The sequence below is a fragment of the Poecile atricapillus genome, chromosome Z (genome assembly GCF_030490865.1).
Source record: "Poecile atricapillus isolate bPoeAtr1 chromosome Z, bPoeAtr1.hap1, whole genome shotgun sequence".
Classification (NCBI taxonomy): Eukaryota; Metazoa; Chordata; class Aves; order Passeriformes; family Paridae; genus Poecile; species Poecile atricapillus.
The window spans coordinates 13,303,502-13,330,007 of NC_081289.1; the positions used below are offsets into that span (position 1 = coordinate 13,303,502).

The window sequence follows — 26,506 nt, forward strand, 5'->3', positions numbered from 1 at the left end:
ATTCTTTAACAGCATCCCAAAGAGAACAAGAACTGAGGAAGATTTAGGGGGAAAAAAAAATGTTTTTTGCAGTTGCTACTAGGAAACACTGATCCACTTCTGCTGGGCAGCTACAGACTGTCTTTTGTGGTTCCACAAGCTGTTTCCTCTCTCTCAACAAGGACAGTGCTCCTGAAAAGAGGGCAGGTTGATTCATCACACAACCATCAGGTCTCAGCAAAGAAAAAAACCAAACTTCAATCACAATCAGGGAAATGGTGTGAGAGACAGTAGAGGTTGTTAAAAAGGGAAGGAAACAGATGCAAACTGGCCAAACTTATTAGGGAGCTTCAAAAATTAACATCTGTCCAGCTCTAGGGCAGTGGACCGAGGGAAATCTAAATCCCTTAGCTGAAGTTTCATCCTTTTCATATGAAATGCATGAAATTATGGGATATCTTAAATATCTCTTTGACCTTCCAAGATCTTTTTCTCAGCCTTTGCACTGTCCTGTATAATAATGGAGAGGAATACATCATAGTGACACACAATCTACAGGCAATTCATCTCCAGTGCTCTCAGGACGTCTACAATTTGCTTATAATCCCTAAATTATTGCATTGTTGCATCAATTCTCAAGGCAATGGAAGTAAGACTGAACAGATCACAAATCTGACCATAACAGAGAAGCTGTAAAAAGTCTCAGTTCTGTGTTTTTGTTAGCCATAAAAAGGTAAACACCAGCCTATCCAGGTGCTCAATCAGTCCTTTGCAGAAATTTCCACCATAGCCTAGAGACACTGAAAGTCAGAGCCTAGAGAAAGAACAGTGCCACCTCCACAGAAAAAGCCAGCAAGCTGTAGGAAGCTACAGAACTGATTCTCCTTTATGAACACATTTCTGCAAGTACTTGCACAAAAATGTACAAGTATCACTCTCAGCCCTGCAGTGTTAAGTGGTGACATGAGGAAAACCACTAGCAGTTTCAACTGCTCAAGGAGGAATTCTGAATTGGTTAACTAAATTAGCTAAATTTAGCATCTAAACCATTACAGGAAACAATAGGTTAAAAAGAAGCAATATTCTAAATTAACTGTAAAATATAGAGAGTTTTTATTAGAATAATACATTGGATTTTAAAAAGTGAAATGTAAGGGTTAAAGCCTAATCTTAAACTACTCTCTTGTAACATTTTTTTCATGTTGTGAAAGCTATAAATGAACAACAGTTCTGTTTTCTTATATGCCACCTTTAACTAGTTAAGAAAGCAATCAGTGTACTGAATCTTTTCAGGCAATGGCATTGTTCCATGCCCAACACAGCCCTAGCAAACACCTCACACTGGTCTGAAATCCAGCCAAGGTAGCAGTACCATCGGCAAACTGCCAAATCTGAGAAAACTAAAAAAATAAACCTGATATTCAGGCAAAAAATAGGACACACTCATGAACTGGAAATGAAAGCATTTATCTAGTACAACTTATACTGGTTCATAACTAGTGCACATTTAGAAATCATGTGAACGAACTTTGTGCCAAAGTGACGATCTAATGCGGATCATGCTGCCATTAGCAAAATTAGCCTTTCAGTACACACAAGAAGTTCCTGCCCGAGTCACAAAGTACTGCGAGCTGATGAATAGACCTTGCACAGCTTCTTCAGCCATAAACTTGAGTCAGTTACTTTTGCTTTAAAAAAAACCCATAAAATAAAAACCCTCAAAACACTTTGTTTCCTTTCGTTCATAGCAAAAATCTGGTTTCTGCCTTCAGGGGCAAATTCTCTCCTCACTGCCCAGCAGCTGGCATGGGTCACCTCTAGGGAACTCCACGTGGATGGCAACCTTTCTAACAGAGCCTCTGCCCACCCACAATGTGGTGTTCTGTGCTTTGGTGGCAGGTTTGGACAGGACCTACATCCTCAAAATTACCCTGCCGAAGGCCATCCAGGCTGTTTCCCATTTAATGTCATTTTCTCAACTCCACTGTCCTGTCTTCCTGAAAAAGATCAAGATCCTCACGCTAGAAACATTGCCACTCATATATGAATTGCATGGGGAGAGGAGTGAAGGGAAATTATGACTTTCAACACTTCCCCAGCATTTCCCATATCTCTTTAAGAATTTTCTCATATCTAAAACAAATAAAAAAAAGGAGTCTTTAAAAAATCATGACTTGGAGGGTAAACCAATGTCTTAAACCTGTTCAACTTGATCATGATTTAAGTAAAGTCACCCAACCAAGGCACATTTTCCTTTGTTGTAAACAGACTCAAATTCCATAATGGCTTGAAGAAGTCTTCTGTCTTTCTGTTTTAATGAATTTACTTCCTTAAAAATTAGTATTTGGCCTGTTGACCAGTAATTTCAAGCTAAACAGAATGTGTACTTTGAAAAGACTTTACAAATGCTTAGAGTGTGAAAGTTTTCATTTTCATACATGCAACCCGGCATCTTACAGAAAAAAAAGCAAACCAAACCCAACATTTTATTAGCTGCATTATGAGCTATAGAATCATTAACAAAGAACAACAGACTACCACAAAAGGTGAACTACAACATCACTTACCTGAAAGTCTTTTGTAAGGCTTGTTACTGCTTTTAGTGCCATTTTGGTGTTTCTTGTCTATTGATGGAGCTACAATTCCTTTGCCGTTCAGAATCTTTTCTGGTGATGGTGGCACTGACTTGGATGTCAAACCAGATTTAACCAAAGTTGGAGCAGGTATGGTGGATGAAGAAGCTGAGGAGGAGGTGATGGTGGTAGTGGTTGCAGAATTCATTTTAACATTGGCACCATCTGCCTTCACTAGGTTAGGAATTTTCTCTAGACTGACTACTGGAACAGGAACGCTGCAAGATCAAAGGAAAATATTCATGTGGTATTTCCTGCACCACAGATTTAGGGTTACTTAATCCCTTTCCACAGATACAAAAATTTCAATGCAAGTGACACAGTATCTCAAGACCAGACTAAAATGAAATACTTGGTACCAGTATTGACTATTTTTGTTCAATCAAGTATTTACAAAGCCAGACATCAATTTTGTAATTCTCTGTAGAGAATTATGAAAATGAACCTTTGTATTTTTTTTTAAGATCCAATCCCCTACTATTTATAAGTAAAATCAGTATTTGGTACTAAGCAAAACATACCCCTTACAAATACAGTTTCATGCCTTTAACACAAGCACATACCAGATATGTGTATGCTGTACTAAACTCACCATGATAACGAAGCAGTTTGCTAATAATATTAATATTTTTAAACAAACACAAAAATAATTCATTTGCTCAGATGTGTCTGAATGACATACAAGTTCTGGAAACAAGGAGAAAAGAGATTTTAAGCATAGAAATCTTAACAGCTGTCCCTTTAAAAGTATTAAAATCCTTGATGACTTGAGCATTACTACAATGTATTTTAATAAAATCTTCGGGACTTAAAAATTCTTAATATAATTATTAACTTAGCTGTCCCTTTTCAGAGTAAAGTTTGCAGTAACTAACTTACTCTAACTTAACTACCACCACTGCATATTTGTGACACTAACAAATGTTACCTTCTTAATTTGGCAGCAAAAAAGATTGAGACAAATGATTTTCAGCTGCAACAGTATTTTAACATTTCTGGGTTCTATCTTCATGAGGAAATATCCAGTGACAGCTTTTTATCTACTCAACAACTCCAAAACTGGGTATCTCATGACTACCAGTTAATATATAAATTATATACCCCTCCCTACTGAAACAAACCCAAATAAAAAAAATATAACATAATGCATGTATGGTTAGGGACATCCCCCCATTCACAAATCACACATAATTTCAGTCTTTTGTGTCTGAGAAATGGCAACTTTGCTGCACCTTTCTACAGAAGGAAAGTGTAACAGGTGTGAAGTTTTCACAATTAGAAAAAGATGACTTTGAGATGGCATTCTCCATGGGACACACTTTGGAAACACTGAAGCAGGGTCCAAAATAACTCAAGTCTTGGCTTTCCTGGGCTCCTACAAACTTCTGTTTCTCTGTAGCTGCTGAAGACCTTATTCTAAGGGTATTTTAACACAGGGAAATGTACAAACATTGATGTAAACAATAGGTATACATAACTGTGAAGAAGATTTAGACCAAGACATCTTCTGGAGCTGGAATAAAATTATATAAAAATTCTATCTCCTGTGGTACTATAAAGCAGTTAGTCAGAATACAGATGCAACTGCAGTAAAGTGTAGAGCACTGGCCAGTAATTAAGCAAAAAACATACCTTACAAAATCAGAACTGCATTAAGTATTTCAACAAATGCAAACATGTAGCTATGAAAGGGAGGATTTGATCCTCTCCTTTTTTAAACTGCTCTGAATTTATTAAGTTAAATGGGAGGCAAAAATTGTAACATCTCAGCATAGGAATTATTTTTTATCTTTAAACAGATGGCATTTACATTTTCTGAAAATAGGATAATTTTACATTAAGTAGTTCTACTATACATAAACCATATAAAAACATAAGAGCAAATCTGCATGCCCAGTTTTAAAGAACTATCTTAATTCAGAATACTGATATTCACTGAGAATCAAGTGTATTATCTGGTCTAGTAGTGAAATACTGTTAATAAAAATTACCAGGGTTTCTCTGTTTTGCAGTGTTTAGAATCTCAGATCCTAGGGCACATACAGATGTATTACTGTGACAATGAAAAATGCCCAGGGAGGGAATATTTTTCCTTCATTTTGTTACAGATAACAAGTCAACCTTCATTATGCATTTCATTGTAGTATAGAAGAAAAAAGAAAAATACTCCAGTATTTGTGGACATACACATTCTATAGGATTCTATAGGTACTCTACAATAAACTATTTATGATTTCAGAAGCTACAGATGATAATTTCTCTCTCTTTTACTGCATTCAAGAGTGAGGATCTCTAGTCTTAGCATAACACTTAAAGATGAATTTATAGCCAAATGGCAAACTGGAAGGTGCACAGCAACAGTGACTGGAGTCAACTACTAAAGTCTTAAAAAGCAAATAAATTACAAATGTTTATATTTATATTTGATGATAAGAAAGAATTCTTTTCCCAAACATAGTTTTTTGAGTAAAAAATTGAAGATTTATATCAAAAGTTCGTTAGAAAAAGAAAACCCAGGTTTTTAGAATTATTTACTGTACTTCAGAAGGAGTTTTTGAACAATAAGCTTGTTTAGATTTTTTTAAAGACAGCTGTTGAAAGGGGCAATTAGAAAAACAATATGCAACAAACATATAAAGTGAGGAAAAAGGTCTGTATTCAGTAAAGATAAATTTACTTTTTTTTAGAAAAGAAACTCTAGTAAGAATAGCAGTATCTACCTAAAAGGCAATAAAAGTTACTACCAAAGCAAACACTTCAGAAACATTATTTCTTCTGCACTAAGAAGGAAATAGCATAACTCTCTCCAGGCAGATAACAATGCTTTTTGATTCCTTCAGTAAGTGCAAAGTGCCAGCTAAAAAATAATCAATGTTTTTCTTCTTTTTACATATGGGAATCTGCATAATGTGGCCACGGGTTCCAAAAGAGTAGGAGCAGTATTGGGTCTCAGCACAATAATTTCCAATTGAATCTTGGAATCTTAGAGAAGCTAGCTGAATGTTGATCTTGCACCCATACTGAAAACCCAAACCAAAGTGTCTTGGAAGAAACATTGGAAAAGCTAATAAAAATAAACTGATAAACAATAACTTAACACGCCTTTGCAGAAAATCAGATCCTGGCAAAGAAATATGGTTTCACTTTTTGATGAGGTTACCAGTTCAGAGATAACTATGAAAATGTTCCAGTTCTTGAAAGGCATTATAAAACAAATTATTTAAAAGCGAATATTAAACAATATGAAATTCAAATCTAGCTTTTCTGAGATCTATTATTCATTAGGGCTGTTTTTCTAGGGGCATTTTTAGCCATCATTACCAAGTCTGACATGACCAAAACTTCAGTGGACCTGAGAAATAAAGATAAGATTACTGATGATAACATTTGCTGATGGAATCAGGATTGAGGGAAACTAAATAATGAAGAGAAAAAGTTAGAAAAGCAGTATGGAGTGTTTGGTAAAGTTCATTAACTCAAAGAGACATTTTAACACAAATGAATGTAAAGTTACACATGAAATAACAAGCTGTTCAGTCTGCAGTGAAATACAGGGAAACAACACACTGGAAAATAATGACAAAAATATTCAGTGGTCACAGTGAATAAGCAATATGAGGTTTTATTGTATTGTTGTGCTTATATCAAAAATGGGATATGGCAAGTAAGACATGGTTTTCACATTTCCCTGGTTATACTGATATTGGAATATGGCTTCCAGTGTTGCTGACCAGCAGTACAACACCAATGTTGATGAATTAGAAGGGAACCAGAAAAAGGATCAAAAACGAGGACTACACAAAATGCATGGTCACGATAGACTTTAGAAGCTTATTCTCTTTTTCAAATAAGGTAACATTTCCTTCTGTTTTCTTGTGCTCTGTCAGGCAGTTGGACTAGATGGTCATTGTAGGTCCCTTCCAGCAAGCAAGAAAAATAACTGCAGTATGTCACAATACTTTTCACTTCTTTTACTTCTTTTCACACCTTTTACTTCTGTTTTCCTGTCTCTTGGCTTTCAAAAGTTATTTCTCCTTCCTATTATGTAATTTTGTTGGGTTTATGTTTTGGTCATTTGTAATTATATTCATTCTAAAAAGCTCAGCCACTCATTCAACACTTCAAATTTGTGAAAGAAGAAATTCACAAACATTTAAAAACATAAAACATTATCCTATATTGCTGGGATTGCCTCTACAATGTACAAAATATTTGTGATTTAATGTTAGATTGTATGGTCCAAGTTAACCCTGCTGAGTTTTGCTTCCATGGTGCAATAGGAATATCCTTAAATCATGACTATCTTAACTTTCTCAGTCTCAGAATGAAGAATTGTACTTCCTAAAAAGAAGAAATAAAGGGCAAGAAATTATTAAAAAATACTTTGAAAAGTGACATTATAAATTTTAAAGGATTGCTCACAGGTATACCTTTGGGATCTTTTTTCTGTTTACAGAGAATCAGTTTTCTCTGTGTTGATGAAAACCATATCAATTTAATCTCATTTTTTTAATTTTCAGAACTTCTGGTAGGCTAAACTTTGTGGAGGGAGGCCAAAGAGATCTGCTTCAGCTGGTTTCTCAACACTAGCTTATTTCAACACTTTACCCCAATTTTATGCTGCCTTAGGATCACGGATAGGTGGAAATGAACACCTAAATCCTCCATGGCAGCACCCAGAAGCTGTGCTGGGGCACAGCAAGCGAAGCAGCATCCTTTGGGTAGGTCAGCAGTGAGGAAGAGAGCTCCAGCTGCAGGAATTCCTTTTACAAAGGGTAAGCATCTGACCTATGCTTACTAATTATGATCACTTGTTCATAATTATTATTATTGCCAATTCTTTGCCTTTTCCTCCCCAGTTTCTTCCCTTCTGCTATACCTCTTACCACCTTGCCTGCAAGCTGCAGAAAATTATGGTTTGCATTTATCTTGTGCACAGTGCAGTGGTGTTCCAGCTCTGCTCCATCTCTAAGCACTGCTGTATTAATAGCAACGATGGTAGAGATACAGGGGAAAAAATCATAACTGACAGATATTTCTGGATGATGTATTCACAATAATACTTTATATTCCAACTACAAGAAAGTATTAAAACAGCAGCTGAAAAATGAAACAGTTCCATATTTCTTTTATCTGATCATTCCAATCAAGATTTTTAAAGCATTAGCCATGGAGCAACCTGAAACTCTGGAGCACATCTTAGAACAACAGAGGACATGAACAAGAGAAAGATCTACTTGGTCAATGGTTAAGACGATGCTTCAATCAAAACTATAACAAATTTAACAACAGAAGTTGGATCTACATGAAGGCAGGCACAGAAACAACACAGAAACTGGGCTATGCTGTTGCAGAGGCCATTCCCAAAATCCTAATTGTAACAACTAAAACTTAAAGGAGATGCTGTACAAAAGAATCAGGCAAGCCCAACACAGGTTGTTCCAGGTCTGAAAAGCAATCATTAAAATTATGTAATTCCTGAAATAGCTGATTTGACAACTGTCTAGAAGAACTTATATCAAATAAATGCTTGGCATAAGATTACAATGTAACAGACAAAAGCACTGAAGACCTGGAAGCTTCTGAGGATGATAAACCACAGCACACTTGGATACAACATGAATCCTATTTGCATTTTTGAGACAAACGTTTCTGTGTTGAATATTTCTTTCTAAAACCTAAGATAAGAAATTCTATGGCTTGTGCAGCAGCTGAATGGAAGACAGAATCTTAAAAAATAATAAATTTTATTAATAATTTCACCATAAATCAGATCTGCTGAATATTTTCTAGTATTCTAAATAAATATTATAATCCTCTAATAGAATAGGAGCAAGCACTTTCTTCTGTAACAGCTGTCAGCTCTCTATAACCTGCGATGATAAGCAGACAGATTTTATTCTCTAACAAATCATGTAATCTAAAGCACTTAACACTATATTTTGCAAGAGAATTTCATTGATCTTCACTTCAGACTGTTTGTGATTTGCTATGTGGTAATTACAGTATTATTAATTACTATATGCCTTGTTTTTCCCCAAAACAAAACAAAACAAAACTGCAGTATGATCTCCTAGCATGGCTGCAAGAATTACATAATTCTCGGGTACAACTACTGTCATATTTATTGCCAAACAATCAACGGAGCAGTACAACATTTTTAAATGGTTAAATCTACCTTGTTAATCATCAGTAAATATTTAGGATGTTCCCAATAAAAGGAAAAGGGATTGGTGGAAATACTCAGTTATTTTGTTCCCTTCCAGCTTTTACTGACTGCCAGAATGACATCTGTTGCCAGAACGGAAGATATTGTTTATAGATTCAGTGAGTCTGCTGAAATGTGGATATGTATGTTGCTGTCTGTAACAGGATGAGAAATAGGTTTATAGTCAATACTGTTAATACTCTTAAGTCCTTTCTGATTTACTTTTAATTAGACTTATAAAAGAATCCTCTATTGTATAAAATTCCCCTCCAACATTCATAAGGAAAAGTCACTATTCAGTCAATAATATTTGGTTTTGAGCAGTAAAAGAGGTATTTACACACAGATGAGACAGTGGCTATTCTGCTTTTCTAGTTAATGTGTGAGTGTATAGTCTAACCAATCAGATTTCCTATTTTCAGAATTTTATATCATAATTGCCCACAATGCTCATCATGCTTAAAAAGATGGTGGGTCCAGATTTATAGGAAGAATATATTTTTCTAGGACAAGGTAAATTCTACAGCTAGGCAGAAGCTGCTGTCCTTGAAATCATGCCAACTTGTGCACATTTCAGGCAGAAAGCATGAGCTATGCCTTTAACATAATTTGAGCTTATTCTTTGTCTCATGAGTGAACAGTTTGCTTTAAATGATTTGCTGTTTTGAGGCAGTTGTGTCCAGAAACCCTACCTAAAATCATGACTTTCTTATGCTAGGTGTTATATACAAAAGAGAAGGATCTTTATAAAGTAAGTAGATAAATCTTAAGAAAAAGGAAGTCTCACTATCTCAAATTTACAGATGAAGAACTGAAGAGAGCAAGGCATAACAGAACCAGGAACTGAACCCAGATCTCAAGTCACCAACCTAATGGCCTAATCACAAAGCATCTTTCCTGTAGATAATGAAGACAAAACAGTTCCTTAAGGGATAAAATAGTGACCCAGTTCTGCTGTCATTTATATTTTTGCAACTCTGCCGCTATCATCACAGTCACGGGAGGATGGGCATGGCAGTGTCAAAGCCTGTATGTGTACATATATCACAGTACATGATGTAAGACACCCCCAAAATAGTGATTTTTGCAGCCAGAATTTTCTTGTCATCTCATAAGGCATCAAACATTATCAAAATACAGAATGAACTCCAACAGCAGCTGCTATTGAAGATAATTGACTATAACCAGTAAGTTTTCATGAACATCAGTTAAGCCAATATTAAGAACTCCACAAAAAATTATCCTGTTAAACTGTTTAAAAGCATCAGTTCTAAGGGCTGATAGTGTAATGGAAGATGGACCTTAAAGATAGAAAACTGGGTCAATACCTCACTTGCTATATGCATCTTAGAAAAACACACTCGATGGAACAGTGAAAAAGTAATCCAGTCCTTCTTGCTCTTCCTATATGTAATTTTTTTTCTTCATTCAAGAATATCCTAATTTCCTCCCTTAGAAATATAGAGGCTTAAACTGTAAACTTAGGTAAAATGAGAATACAGATTTTTGTGATGATTGTGATATATATATAGAGTACTTTGAACACCAACACCTTTGGTCACTATTATTTTGGTACTTACCATGGTTTATCCCGTGACACTTTTGAAGGAAAGACTGTGTGCTGTTTGCTACTGGAGGTAAGTAGATTGTCTTTGGGCGTTTTGAATGGCTTTGAGTTGCTGCTGACAGGGTTATGGCCGCTGATACAGGATTTCGGTTTCATCTGTACTAGGGATGTCCTGGAATTACAGGCTGGAGAAGCTGGAGAAGGGGAAGGTTTACACATTGAACTGTGTCTTCGTTCTGTAACAGAAAAGAAACTAATTTTACAACATGTCATAGGCTAAAATTAAAAATACAAGTTGGGAAAGAGGAAGTTGTTCTTCTCTATGCTAGTTACAATGATTTTCATCACTCCAAAGAACACCAGTTCATTACTGTTGGGAATGTAATCAAGCCAAATGATAATTAGACAAAATCAGCTTCATGAAGCAATCTGAAAAAAATGTAAAACATAGTAAAATAAATAGCAATAATCTACCAGAAAATCTATGTGAGGTGTACTTGGTGTCCCAGCTCTTTCATGCTAAGAAGAAAGGAGAGTATGTAACAGCTAAGATGACTCAGTAAACTGCTCTGTGACAGATATGTGATTGCTCCTATAAAGGTTTATGATGAATTCAACTGACCTAGTTATTGGGCAGTTTACTTTATGACTATCTTGGTTCAATTCTATTGAGAAACTGTAAGGAAAAAAACAGGAAGACTGAAAAGTAGCAAAACGTCTACTGCTCCGGGCCCTTCCAGAGAGGTGGGCTCTGCTTGGTTCACTTGGTTATCTCCAAGCACCATTCAAGGTAAAAGCTTGGGTTTTTTTCCACACAGAGCAAATGGCACGTGCAAAAAACCCAGGACGTTTACATCTCAGTAACAAACATGGCATCTGAAGGTCAGCATGGCTCACACTCACACCAGAGGCCTCTCAAGCACTACAAAAAGGCAAGGCCTGGCTGACCCTGCACAAGGCAGGCTTCAGTGAAATTGTTTTGGTTGAGTCGTTATTAGTGTTTTTTAAAATCTAAATGTCCTGTCCCTTATATTGTAAAGTAGAAAGACTGTTTTGGCCATTCTTTACAAATCATATCTTTCTCCAGGGTCAAAGTGCCGGTGCTTGGCCAGCTGGCTACATGAGTGTGCAGCAAGCAACAGGCTTGTGCTGTGAACTTCAGCACAACTACAAAATACTTACAAGAGACAGGAGTTGATCTTTGCTGTGATATTTTCAAGGGGTGCTACAAATCTTGAACAGTCTTGCTGGCCCCATTTGTGAAGCACCCTTTCCCCAGCCCGCTGACCCTGCAGTGAGCCAGCCTAAGGCAGCAGCGGCTGGCACGGATGGGCTGGGGAAGAGGAATTTTCCGGTCAGCAGGGCCTGGCTCATTGGCACGGACTCCAGTTTGCTGTGCCTGAACACCAAGAGCCTGATCACAGCAGGGATCAGGCAGGTACTCCCACAACCAACACCATAATCAAATGTAGCAAGCGGAACATAATCATAGGCCGAGTACTTCAGACAAGGTGGAGTTTCTCATTCAATATGCAGCAATTTTTCCTTGTCTAAAGCCTTCAGCACTTAACTTGAAGAATCCAAGTAGGTGCTACTCTTTTAGCTTGACCAGCATCACACAGTCAACCAAGAGCAGGTTAAGGAAGCACCAGCGACCTGCTAATACATGGGAAGGTTTTGTACTTGCATCATCAACCCTGCACTCACTAGTCTGATATTTCAAGGACAACTAAGAAAAATTTTCCCACAGAGAATCAAAACATGACAATTTGTCTGGCATCCTCACAAGTAAAAACTTGCCAGTAGCAGAAGGATTCATCCATGATTAACTTGCAATAGGCAAATACCTCAAGAACAAAGAGAAATGCTTTAAAAAATTCCAAAATGTTTCTATTAGATCTAAAATAACTAAATAAAGACATTTTTTATTTAAGATCAAGCATTTCCATATCTTCACATTCACAGCTTTAATTACCAATGCTGGAATTCCCTCCACATTCTCCTGCAACTGAAGAACAAAACAGTCTTAATTTTTTTTCAAATACAAAAGTATCTATTGTGACTCCCAAAATGTCCCCTATCATTCGCTACTTTTCACCCCACCACACACTTCAGTGTGCAGCCTCTGCTTTTAAAAGTCCTTTGCAGGATGCAGTGGATTTACATTCATTTCACCTCACATTTGTGGTAACACCTGTGTAAGCTACACATCTGATTTTGAAATGCACAGTTCCATTCATGGACTATTTATTGTATTACATAATAGCTATTGTTTCAAGATTTACCAACTTTCTCAGCATCTATTTAATCAATTTTAAGTAGGCTAATCAAAATTCGCAACTTTCCCATAAATTACTTGGGGACTGATGAAAAGGAACTGCTATGCTACCAACAAAATCAAGCCATATATAAAGTAAAACTTGTGAGAAAACATGTTTTCCACACACATGCTATATAAACTTAGGATTAATTACTCCAATTTTTACCACAGCTACTGGTTTTCTTAAGCCTGACTGGTTTCGAGTAAACTGTGTCATCAATATCAGCCCTATGGATATGTTTGGAAATGAAATATATTACTCTTATTAAAATTAATCTTCTGGAAAGATGAACATTCTAGATACTGATTATCTAAATATATATTTTAAAGTCATTAAGTATCACATGCCATAGCAAGTTATTTTATAAGAGTCTTTTTGTACTGGATTTTTAGTCAAGCTAAATGTTTGGTGCTTTTCCCAAGACAACTTTCTCACTTTATTAGTTTTTAAGAGCAAACTAGTACATTAACCTTGGATTTTTTACTCTAACATAGAATATGGTGGAAACTGTTGTAATTAGACTATAATAAAGTGCATCCCACTGCTTTAAGCAGCAGATGTTTACTTAAAAGATAGGGAAGGGAAAAAAAACTTATTTTAGCTGAGTGTGTCAAATTGGTGGTTATTCTTGTGATCAGAACCAACTGCCCTAATTAGCATTTCCTTTTACCTCCTCAAATTCCCCTCTTCCCTCAAAACGTGCTACAGAAAATCTTCCACCTTTTAGACAGGTACAATACACATTTGAGTATCATCAGCGTTACCCAGCTTTACTTCAAATTTCCTAGAATGGAAACTGTGACCCCTGTAAAGTCATACAGGAGAAAGAATGCAAATAGCCAGTGCCACACAAACAAAAGTGTTCTGAGACTGCTTGGACGGGTAAAATCTGCACATTTTTTCACAAAAGTTAATGTCACTTCAATGTCAGCAGAAGAAGATGGCAGCAACACCTTGCAGGTATGGCACTGTGGAGAGCTGGAAGAGTAATTCTCTCCAAAGGGGCTGAAAGTCCCCTTTTTGTGCTGGGCAAGCATGGTTGCAAGAGGCTGTATTTGACAAAGGTGTGAATTCTCAGACAAATCTCGATGGTGAGGGCATAAATTGTAACTATATGTTGGTATATTCCTTCTCAAGAATTACCAAGTTGCCTCTCGATTCTTCATTCCTTACAATGTATGTGGTAGTCAATCACCCTTGGACACTGGTAACGTTTCAGAGAAATAATGGGAATATAGGACAAAAAGAGAAGGCTATCAGGTGTCAGAATACACTGCCTATACCAGGGTGGTGGTGGCCTCCTCTATCAAATTGACTTTTGTGGTCAAATCTGTTGAAAAAATTTTTTACTAGTTTGTCTGTTCCTATTTTACATATATACAAGGAATGACACATAATGTACAAATCTACTATTATACAGCCTATGCAATAAATTAATATGTGAATAAAATACATTTGCACATCAAATAGTTGTGATAAAATTAAATATTCACATACTAACATATTCAGAAGACAATCAGCTATCTGTGTAACACTTTCTACGCTCATTTGCAGATCATTTGTAGACAGATTAGATCTAGCAGAGCAGGTGAACTTGTATTCATACAGCTGTGGACATGGCTGTCCCTGTTCACATACACCAGTGATAGAGCCAGTGGACATTGATGAAACTAAAGAAGAATGAAAGTTCTTGCCCCTAGAAATTATAAAATGCAGCAAGGCAACTAGAAAACCAGTTATCATCACTGATAAGATACTAACCTAAATTCTGCACACTTTAGCAATGCTATGGATATGTGCTCTAGTTTAAAAGATAATTTTTCTGATTCATTTAAGTACTTCCAAGTGGATGCTTACATTCCCCATAAGTAACAACACATATTCTGTTTTGATTCTAAATACCAGGTGCTGCCAAATTCAAGAGCACAGGAGCACAATCAAACTTACAATCCTCTTTACCACATTAATTCCTTCTGCAACCTCTCAGCTGTCTCTGTGCAGCCATTGCATGTGACAAGCAACATGTGACTTCTGCTGTCAGACAGTTAATGTACTAATGGTATTAATCTCAGAGGGAAGTTTAACACTCTCACTGAATTACCTCACTTTCTATAGAATCAATTTCAGATCAATATCTGTTACTTTTTCTATTAAGCAGTGTCTGAAAGCCCAGTGCTCCATATAGTTCAAAGGCGCATTGCAAACTCTGCCTCAGTAGCACTGCAAATGATCTTAACTATTCCAGGAGATTCTCCATGTCCTATGGAAACATGGATACAGTCCAACTTTCTCAGCCAAATCTGAATTGTTTGTAGATGTGAAGTCCTTATGTTGTTGGAGACCTAACAGTCCCTGAATCTCCAGAGCTTCTCTCATATGCCCTTATACTCCATTTTTAATCCTCCTTCCTGCCTCCTGCACAATGCAACACCCTGCCTTTCCCCAAATCTCTGTTGCAGCTGCCAAAGTCCTCTAGGTCTGCCTTTAAATCTGTAATTCCACTGGATCCTCTCTGATAGGTCACCAGGGAATACTAGCAGCTGTTTTGCAGGAAACGCCACATCTCCTTCTAATCATAAGAAAAAAAAGCAAAGCAATAGAGGGGCAACATGAGCTCCAGAGCCACAAGCACAGTGTGTGGGAAAATGAGGCAAAACCACATTCTGAATAGAAAGTCTCTTTTCAAATTTTTGCCTTGACTCTTATACACAGGATCAAGCACGTACCTACCTCACAGCAAACCTTACAATGATGCTGCAGCAAATACAGTAAAATATGTCAAACATTGCAGTTTCCTACCAAAAAAGATCTTTATGTGATCCTGAAACTGCAGATATCTCTAATCTGGACTAGAAACAAAAACCCATTTCTTAGTATACCCCACCTGCATCCACATTCTCACCCATCATGCGGTACTCAAAATTGATCAAATCAAGTGAAAAGGGTTCGCCCAGTTAGTGCCTTGTCCATAAATATGACAGACAATCATGGAGGAAAAAGGTAATGATACACTTTGAGCAGAGAGAAAGATATGTCTTTCATCTTTCAGTGCTCTTTTTCCCCAGACACTTGAAACAAAACAAGAAAAAAATCCCCTTCATGTTGTCAGAAGACAGACACTAAAACTCTGTCAGCACGAGTCATTTTGAAACATTACTCTTGTTTAGCATGATCTGACTTCCTGTGTACAAGAGGCCTATAGGAAAAACCAATTTTAGGTTGACCCATTAATAACTTAGGGACCCAGTGTTATGGATAATAGCTTGGTAAAAACAAACAAATTGCTAAAACTCAAAAAGGTAAGAGCATTATTTACTGCTAGTAAATAGTCATAGAATAATAAACCTTCTTTTTAAGCCTGTATTCATCACAACACTTGCATTCATAGTCCTTTTACTTGGAATAGCATAGAGTAACTGATCCAACTGCCCTTAACACAATATGAATACTGTTATTCCCCATTTACAGTATTTAAGCAGATGATAATGAAATTTAGTATCTCATAGTCTTGTTGATGAAGATGTTACTCATGGTAACTCCTATGCACTGCCTATGCACAAATTACAGTTTTCCTATTTACATTATATCCTGAGGTGCTTTGTTGCACAGCCTTCCACTGTGCAAAGCTGAGCAACTCACACTTACAATTTCAATAAATGGTAAATGAAACCTACCACCTTGTACTGATCCCAGTTCAAAGTTTGCAAATGTACTTGGCATTAATCCTAATAAAACCAAAACAGAAAAAAACCCACACATGCCCGAAAAGCAACAGCCAGCAACCAGAAAATGAACAACCTAGACTCTTGCAGAAATGTGTCATCCTGCAGGAACTGGCAGCTGGTTCATAACAAGAATTCATAAACACCTTGTAAGCACTTTCATTTTGCAGCCAGTCTGAAAAAAACACTAGCAAAACCCGGTACATGAAGTTAAACAAAAATAAAATTGTATTTGATGTTAGCAAACTACAGCATAATGTTGCAAGATTGAAGGATAACTTTACCAGCTTTTTTGACAAAACACTATTCCAAGTCCAGCTGAAAAAGTTTGGAAATAATATCCACAAACTGTTCCACCCTTCTTGCACTGCGCACTGGAAAGGAAACAGCACAGTCGGTTTCATTTTGATACTTCTTGTAAACTGACAAAGGAAATAAACTGCCAGCTCCAACCCCCAGACTGATCCGCTGCATAAAACACTGCTCAACAATCACAAGCTTCATTTCAGGTCAAATGACATAATTGGGAAATTATCAAGTGCTAAAATAACCACCGTTCTGCTGGTGTTTATTTACAATAAACACAAGCTCCGCTTTCTGACAGAAACCCACTAAAACGATTCTCCATTTCACAAAGTCTACAAGTGAGTAGGATCAGCAAAATTATGCAAAACATCCTGCTAGAAGAAGAAATGTAAACTGAGCCACTTACAGAGAGGAGCAGGCTGCCAACTTAATCTGATTCTACGACGACTGTAAACATGTACTTTTGGAACGTGAAGCGATTCACATTGCCACAGATGCCGTCAGAGAAACACAGCAACGTGATTAGGTATTCTGCACACGGGGAAAAATCCGGCAGATGACCTGCCGCAGCAAATACCAGATCTGTGCTCGCACACACCAACTGTTTTGACTACAGGCACTTGTTAAGCACCAAGTTTCGGTCCTACCAGTTGGACACCAGAACTGAACCTGTGCCAAGAACAACACGAGCTGAAAACGGCTGCAGGGTTTTTTTGGGTTTGTTTTTCTTTTCCTTTTTTTTCCTTTCTTTTTATAATTGTTGATACAACTCAAGCAACTGCAGAAATGAACCAAAGTGCAAAATTCAAAGCAGCAAAACCCACAAGTGTATATTTAGAAGACACTGAATTTTTACTTCCTTGATCCAGGAAAGAAGGAGAGTTTTTGTGTGTAACATGGTAGGATGAACCTGAGGTTTTCCTGGAAATTCTTTTATTTATGGGATAACCTGGTATTTGTCAGGATAATTATAAAAGACATGAGAAATAATCTCTAGATTATCACTATTTTATATTTATGTGACCAAATATCTTAAAAATGGCAAGATTTCATGAAAGTCACACACAGCACTTCACAGAACACTATTATTCCTCTTGAATAAAAAAGCATTAAATGAAAGAAGGGTCAAATGGAACTCCAAAAAATGCTTCAAATAGTGCAATTAATTATCCAAAATGTAAACTGAAGCTTCTGGGTATTTGCTTGCTTCTTTTATAAGGATTTTGAGACATAAATATGAAGCTCCAAGGTATCACTGAAGTATCAGACAGACAGGAAAACAATAGAAGTGTGAATACCCTGCCCTGGTGACAATGTCAGTCTTCACATGATTGAGCAGGAAGACCTAGATTTAACTGTAGTGTAAAGGCCTGCTTCTACAGCTATAAAAGAGGATATTAATGATTTAGAGTATTAACTTGATTAAAAAAGGAAGACTTAAGTAGGAATTCATCACTCCTGTAATGACACAATTCCACATGCATAACCAGCGTTTGCCACATGACGCATTGCTACTGCAAAAAAATGACAATTTTCAACTCTGTATTTCTCTGCTCAGCAAGGCCAAAAATCCCCAGGCAAAAAAGAAGTAATGGAGCAAGCAAGTCTTGGCTACACACTTTTTTGGAGTGACAGCCTACCAAAGAAAAGCAAGGAAACCTTATACACAGAAATTTCACTTTCTGCTGGAGAAGATGCTCAGGTAAGTCCAACATGAAGCAAGAGTCTGAGCTACATAACACCACAAACCTTGTGTCCAGTGCTTACACCACAAAGACAGCCCTCAGCATCCTTCTGCACTGGTATCTTACTACCTGCTGACTCACATTCCCAGCATTTTTGTACTCAGAGGATGGAAATGCATTATCAGCCCTAAACCTGGGACAGACACATCAGGTGAAATGCTAAAATATTTCCAGCAATCAAGCCATGGTACTCTCAAACATAAATACTGCCAACAAATCAGAATTTTGTGGGTGATTTTATACCTGAAGAGAAATCTTTTATTTGGCTAAATGTACAAATTTATAAACAAATCACCTATTCATTTATTCAAACACCCAACTTAAATAATTGCACTCCAAATTGCTGCAAAATAGAGGAAAATTTAGTATTGTCATCCTCTCATGCTTTGTATCATGTAACAGACCAGTTTCCCCAGGCAAATCATTCACATTCAAGGTCAGCTAATGACAAATGTTTTTATTTATTTATACTTATGAGATAAAATATTTCACTGTATCTCTGTTTTCATCTTTAAGTATATTTACATAACAATAACAGAATAATTTATGTACATGATTGCTTGAAGAACTAATTAAATGTTTCCCCTCATCTATCATAAACCAGAAATGTTTAATGTTTCTTTAATGTTTTAATCCAAAAATATATAATGTCATTTATTTTTATTGTTAAAGAAAGGTAAGCCATTGCAGAGTGAGATGGGACTACTGAGGTGGCTTTGAAAAAAAAAGGATGCTGTACTATGACTCCGAGAAAACACGCTATCATTTTTAGGTGACATGTTCTTCATCTGGCTCTGTGAAAAACACGACACCAGATTTTATTCAATATCTAGATCACATATCACTATCTTATTATATCATTCTGTACAAGTAACTTCTAGAGAAACAGTAACTTCACTGAAATTAGCCCAGAATAACATCTTTGCAGGACTTGCACATAATCTGTTGTTTAAACCTTCTGGATTTTTCTGTTACTTGAGATCCAAACCCAGCACCTGGTGAATCAATGTATTTCTTAACAAGCTGAAGAATTATTTAAGCACAGAAATAATGGAGATTTTTTTTCCTAAAAATATGTAGGTTTGAATGGTAAACTGTTCCATCTCTGTTACCCGAGTTTCTTTGTCCCCCAGCAGCCCCATAATTTCATCCTGTATCCATGGTCCTTTGTCCTTCTCCCCAAAGAGACAGGATAAGCTCTCTTTGGTCTGCAGGTAGACATGTGCCAGCTGTCAGTACGAGCTGCAAATGTGCTACTGCCACATGGAATACTCTTATCTGGGCCACATCATTTAAGCTGTCTCCTCACAGTTGCTGATTTTCACAAGACTGCTGAAAAACTTTGGATTTTTGAACCAAATTAGAAAACAGCTAAAAATTCTCAGACAAAATAGAAAATAGATACAATCACGTAAGGTTTATTGCCATTATTATTTTTATTACTAGTAGCATTATTATAAAATTATAATATTTTCGGAAATCCAAGCTAAAATCTATAAATGAGGTTTTTTACTTGCTTTTCTGTGTTTGCCATTCCCCATGGGTATTCCCAGGCATCAAATTAATTTCCTTGGAATACTCTGACATAATTTCAAAATCCAGGTAACCATACACGATCTGCCAAGCTTGGGACACTATTTGAAAATTGAATGAGCCTACATTTAAGTTTCAATTGGCTTTATAAAAACCTACTACAAAAGCAGCATAACTGTCAGTTCAGAGTATTTCCTCATTCCAGATAAATCAGTTCACTCATCTTTCAAGCGCGTTATTTGCCAGAGGTAAGAAAATCTATTATTTAGAATGCTGCATGAATAACCACAAGTGATAACCCCTTAACACACAGCCTCTGAAATGAATGTGCAAAACAGTTCCTGAAGAGGTCACTTGATCATATTTCCCTCATTACATACAATAGCTCTTACAAACAAGAAACCAAACTCTTAACCTTCTACAGAAAAAAACTCAAGAGACAAAACTGAAAAACATACCCAAATACAAAAGCGGGTTCATAGGGCATTTTTAATCTGTTCCTCTCCCTTTAAAAAAACTCTTTAGTTCTGTATTTACATACAGCTTCTTAATTCTAAAGTTAGTTTTCACTTTAACTTACATCATTTATGACTTCTAACTGTGCAAACTAAAGAAACTCAGGCAACTGCACATGAATGAATAAATGCAAATCAACCTCTGAGAGTCCAAGTGACAGCTACTTCATATTCTGTCTATTCATGCACCTCTTGACCATTCATCACTGCAATGAACTTCTCATACTATAAATTACGTCTTTTGGATAAACCATTTCTCCATTCTTAATTTATCAAATTTCCCATCATTGTTCATAATGAGAGTTTTTTATGCCTACAATATTAAATGTCTGCTATACCTATACCTATATATACATATAAAAAAGATATTTTCTCAAATAGGTATTTACTCCATGTTTTTCAAGTTGAGACTTCCAAAGTTTGTTGAAGCATGGTGAGCGTTTCAGATGCTGTTTGAAGAAAGGCATTTTCCACAGCCATTAGAGTGTAGATCTTAATTTAAAGCATTCCAAGTTTATTCACCCACTGATGCTATAGAACAATGCCTCTCTTACAGAACAATGTGGCAGGAATGACACAGGGAAAAGAGACAGGTGATTTTCAGTACAACTGCCTACCAAGGTGCATGAACTGCTGTGACAGCACAGCTATGCAATTCTGTTTTCCCTTCTCCCACTTCCAATGCCCTGAACAACCTGTCATCCAGTGCAGGTGGTTCCAACTTTCCACTGATCTTCTCAGAAGCACACACATACTATATTTTAGAAAGACTTCTGGTAAAAAAAATGTGTAGATGCTCACCGGCTGAAGACACAATATTTTTCCCATGAGGCATTCTAATTACTTTCTATAATTCCTTCTATAAGGTAATAGAAAAACCATCTCCTTAAAGCTAGGCTTAGCTCAACTCAGAACAATTCTTGTGAGTTTTAACACTGACAGTAAGCAAACAAACCAAGATGATTAGAAGTCCAACTTGAAGCAAGTTCATACAAATGAACGAGTTTTACCCAAAGACATTTCACTATTATATATGTAACAGAACGGTATCTGAGAAGAAGCATGCAATAAGTATCTTTCCAAGGTATCAAATGTTTCATGTGTGTCAGTCATTTTCGCTTTAAACACGAGAGTTAATTGGAGCATATGTAAAACTTTAGGATGATTATTTCCTACAAGGACTTAGCTGGCTTTTTATAGTGCTAGAATCTGTTTTCACCCATGCTTGGTGTAACATTTCACTTCAGGTGGGAAGATATGAATAGGATATATGTTTGCCAAGAGATGAGAGTAACCCTTGGTCAGCCAAGAAATGACTACAGAGAGTAAGCTTGCAAGCTAACAGGAAGAAGAGAAAACAATTTTAAGACAGGTATTTCAAAGTGGGTTATTTATAGAGTCAACACTGAATTATCCATGGTCAGATTATCTGTACCAGAGATGTAGAAACAAATCAGGTCCAGCTGGGCTCATTAGCAGAGGTGCAGCTTGGTGCAAACATCCGTACACTTCCAAGGACATTGTGGGTTCAAAAATTACACAGCATCTTTTCTTTAGCATGAGACTGAAGTCCTTGTTTCAATCTAAAGTGAGTCACTCAGGTTGTTTCTGTATAGCATTTACAAAGACAAGAGCACTGGGGGTAATGGCAAAGACTTCAGACAAAGCCACCACCTGGCAGTATTACCCTTGGGTCTGGGTCCCAAGAAATTTTATTAACTCAGGCACAGCATGAAGCCCGAGCTGGCTGTGTGCATTCCTGCATTCTGTGTCAGAGCTATGGCCCCCGCCAGGGAGCTGGGTACAGACAAGCACCAGATACTTGTGACAAGGCAGGAGTCAGGCACCAGCCAGCAACATCACTTGAGATTACAATTTAAAGTTAAGTAATTTAAACCAGATATTCTAAATGAGGGAAAAATTAAAACAAGTACTTTTCTAACTTCAAGAAAAACACAGCCACAGCAATATCAACCCAGCTTGAAACTGTTTTCTTGGCCACAATTCCAAAAACATAATTGACAGTGAAATACAAAGGTAGATTAAAAAAAGGGAACGAAACGGAAAAAAAAATCCAACATGACATTTCTTACCTACCAATTGCTTCCTCTGAATCAGACTATCTGAGTTCTTGATCAAGGACTGAAACCTTTCTCTACCTGTCAGGAGACAGCAAACTCCAGAAGAGACTACGATCTTATGGAAGTTGTCCCTTCTCATCAAATTCATGTTCTATAGTTGAAAGAAATCCTACTGTTTAGAGATAACAAGAGATACTTCTAAATTGGAGGAATTTGAGATTCAATTTATTTTTTTCCAGCAATGGTAGTCACTTGACCAAAGAGACAGAGAAAGGACAACAAGCAGGATACTGGCATGATAAATCTCAACTATAATCAACTGACTCCAGCTTGATTACAGAGGAGGAACGAAATTCTGTATTTGGCAAATGGATCACAGAGCAAGTCTTTTCTAAAGCTTTTTGCTGAGTCTGCCAATTGTTAGCTAGACAGTACAGCAGATTTAACCAGCAATGGCTAACAAGTGAACCAAAACTAACCAGGCCTGACCTATCATCTCTGGGATTTGCCTACTGTATCTAAATACTGAGAGAAAAAGGTTTATTTATACTGAACTGCTCAAGTAGTTTCAAATGATAGCTAGAAAAAGAGGATCACTGAGTGCAGGATGAGATAGAGGTTATCTATCCCATCAGAAGACCACTTAACACTTGAGGAAATCTGCAGATCCTAAATCTACAACCTTATTACCCCTCTTCCTTTCCTCCTCCCTAGTCCCAAATTCCCTGACTTTTCAAGTTGCTTAAGGTCTAAAAAAAAGTAATTCAAGGGAAGAAACAATTCAAAAGCACATTCACTATGATAGATATGACTTATAAGAGAACTCTGGCAGTTTTATTTGTTCTTATTTCTCCTTACAGTTCAGACCCCTAAATGCCTACTGCCTAAAAGGTATTAGCAGTGGCATTAACAAAAGGCCTGCTGTCTGTCTTTGCTGTTTTACGTAAGGACATGAAGTCTATTCTCAGTTGAGGGACTACCTTATTTTGGAAGGTGAAATATTCAGGAAACAAAACCAGAGAACAGATCTGCTGTACAGTATTTGCAAGTCTCGTATATGGTATTTATCTTGGAATACACACTAATGAGGACAGCAGCACAAGCACTAGAAGGGAAAAGACTCAATTACCGTAAACAACTGGGAACAAAAGACTGTCTAACATTCAACAACCACATCAACAGAAGGTTCAGAAGTCTTTACCTCTTGTTTACTGTAACAAGATTAGGTCAAGGCTTGCCTCTGCCTCTTAGCCTCATCAAACTAGGGAAGACCATAAAAACAAAACCACTGCACTAACTCACACACTCACTGAAAAAACTCACTGCCCTGCTCAAAGTATCAGAAACATACCAAAGTATCAGGGGCTACTGCACAGTAAATTTCAGCCTGTAACTTCCAGCTAATCAGCTGCATCTCTGTCAAGCACATACATGCAAACCACACTTACATAAACTTTCTGCTCCCTTGCTGTTCCTCCCACTCCAAGATATCAATTCTAGCCAAGAACTTGGCTAGATTAGCAAGAGACTATGAAACACTTTCAGAGAACATCAGAGGTGGCACTTACAAAAGGACAGTGAACTTTTAAGGCCTGAAGGCCCCAGAGCAAAGTGTGGCAGCTGGCATTGAGTATCACATGTTATAGCTGCAGTCGTACCATGAATCAAAAAAAAGATGCAATTTCTTTTTCTGCTCTTCTTTCCTTTCAAAACATTCCTGGCACACCTCAATCTGGTATTAATTCATGGCTGAATTACAGTGTATAGATGGAGATGGGGCACATTGTATAACACAACCTTGAGTCTTTTAGCATGTGCTTCCTAGAACAGGCTGCTCTCACACTGCAAGTACAGCACGTATTGTTGTCTCCAGATGTAGCCTCACAGAATCAATATTCTGAAAAAGACCTGCTGAGCCCTCTTTCACAAGCAATCTTGATCCATTCTGTATCAGGGACTTCTCTCTTGTTAGTAATTTTATGCCAGTTTAGGAGTAACAATTATTACATGCTCTCCCACTCCTTCCTGGCTAACTGTAAAATCATTAAACACCAGAGTTACATGGACTACTTTTGTAGGACTTCTGTCTTCCTCTTTATAATTACCTGTAAAAATATAGTACACAGCAAGTTTTAAACTATCAGATAAACTATCTATCAGGTAACACTGGTTTCAAGTAAGGAAGTAGGTTTTATTCTTTTCCCTGAAAAGTCTAATGAAGTTTTCTAATGTCCCTTAGATTTATAATCATTTAGAAGAATGTAATAGAGATATAGAACCTTATATTTTTCTCCTTTTAAGTTCATTAGAACAAATAGAGGGAGAATGTAATCCATGTGCACAGCAAGTAATCCAGCTGTAATTTATACCAGAGCATAGCAGAGGTAAAGCGGTAATGCCGACATTAAACCTGATACTGTTTAGCCCTTAAAGCTTGCAGGTAATCCTTTTCTTTCCAAGAACTGCACACTCAGAGAAATCAGATATATTTAAAGAATAATTCAGTATCATGAAAGTTTTAAATGAAATTTAATTTTTTGAAATGAAATAATTTAAATTGAGCTTCAACATCTAGATCCACATCGAGGCTTTCAAAAGCAAACACTCAACAACTGCCTTTTTCTTTATTTAAAAATCTCTATGGAATACATATAAAACAGAGCATAAAAAAGTTGACAGCTGCCAATTCAAGAGTCAGCAGTTTCCCACCGGCGTATTTTGTTTAAACTACTTCAGTATCACTGTCATATTATTAATCAAATTTTTAAAAAAAACTTTCATGAATTTATATTTCTGAAATACTACCCATTACCAATGTAATCAGTTTACATTTTTTTAAACTACATTGCCACATGTGAAACATACCCAAAAAATGGCAAAACAAAACACAGAACATACAAACACATACTTAAGGGAGAAATCAAGGTGACTTCTTGAAAATATGGGTCTTGTTAAGTTTCTAGTTACCTGTATCCACTTTTATTTAAGCTTTCTGAGGCTGCAGCAAATGGAGCTTAGTGTCTGCCCTCTCAAGCTAAAAATCTTTGCAATAATTTGTGCAGATTTGTGCAGATAAAAACAAAAGTCACAGACTATATTAGATTCCAAGATTGCAAGCAACATGAACTATCATATCTGCACAACAGCACGCTGATATAGTTGGGAAAAAAAGTAAAAATATTCACACTCCAGATAACCAAGGGTCAAAGTTCTGGTTATGCATGAAGTTTCAGTATTGGCACTTCCTGTTCTGAGTCTAAAATACTCATAATTAAATTTTTTGTCCTTCTTTGCTAAAGTAATGAACTGCTATTCTCTCCCCTCCTTCATAGATCTATACCTGATTCGCCCACTTACATTCCTGTGAACCATTAGGTCAGTTTTAAAAGGCCTTCGGCGCACAAGAGGCACTGCCACACTCAGTCCCGCAGGCCAGGGCTGCGCTCAGGCTTCCTGCACAAGGCTCAGCCCAGAGCAGCCTCCCGGAGCGGGGCGGGAGCTGCATGGCATCCCTGCACCCCGGAACGCCTCAGCTGCTCCGGAGACCGCAGGTGTTGCCGACAGCCCTTAAACACTTGTCACCTCCCTCCGCACCGCGCAGGTATGTAAAGCTGTGGGTGTTTTTCTCCAGCAACAGCTCTGTCCTACAACCTCGTGCGGCTCCTACACCAGGTTTCTCACGCCGCTCGACCACAGCAGCAACAAAGCAAGGCAGGATCTGTAGGGACCCTCACTCACATTCAGCCCTCCGCTGCAAAACCCACCAGCAGCACCTTCCCCTGGCGCGCTGGCAGCTTCGCCTGCGGGGTTCCGGGCCGTCCTTCGGTGGGGGCCGCCGGGCCGCAGGCGCCGTCAGCGGCCGGGAGGCTGCCGGGAGCGGAGGGCCGGGAGGAGGC

General features: G+C 37.4%; 1 protein-coding gene across 7 annotated transcripts in view; it reads right to left on the reverse strand.

Moving 5' to 3' along the window:
* The window catches only part of LOC131573139 (ataxin-7-like protein 1), a 114,289-nt gene that overhangs the window by 21,502 nt on the left and 66,281 nt on the right, over positions 1 to 26,506 (reverse strand). For 4 of the 7 annotated variants that reach the window (XM_058826781.1, XM_058826782.1, XM_058826778.1 and 1 more), the window contains 2 exons: positions 10,401 to 10,623; positions 2,547 to 2,830 (listed from right to left, as the gene is read on the reverse strand). In XM_058826781.1, the coding sequence (XP_058682764.1) occupies positions 2,547 to 2,830; positions 10,401 to 10,623 (507 nt within the window). Of the gene's footprint in view, positions 1 to 2,546; positions 2,831 to 10,400; positions 10,624 to 17,142; positions 17,269 to 25,967; positions 26,018 to 26,348; positions 26,477 to 26,506 lie in introns of those variants that run through there. The other 3 variants (XM_058826783.1, XM_058826785.1, XM_058826784.1) reach the window with 3 other exon arrangements.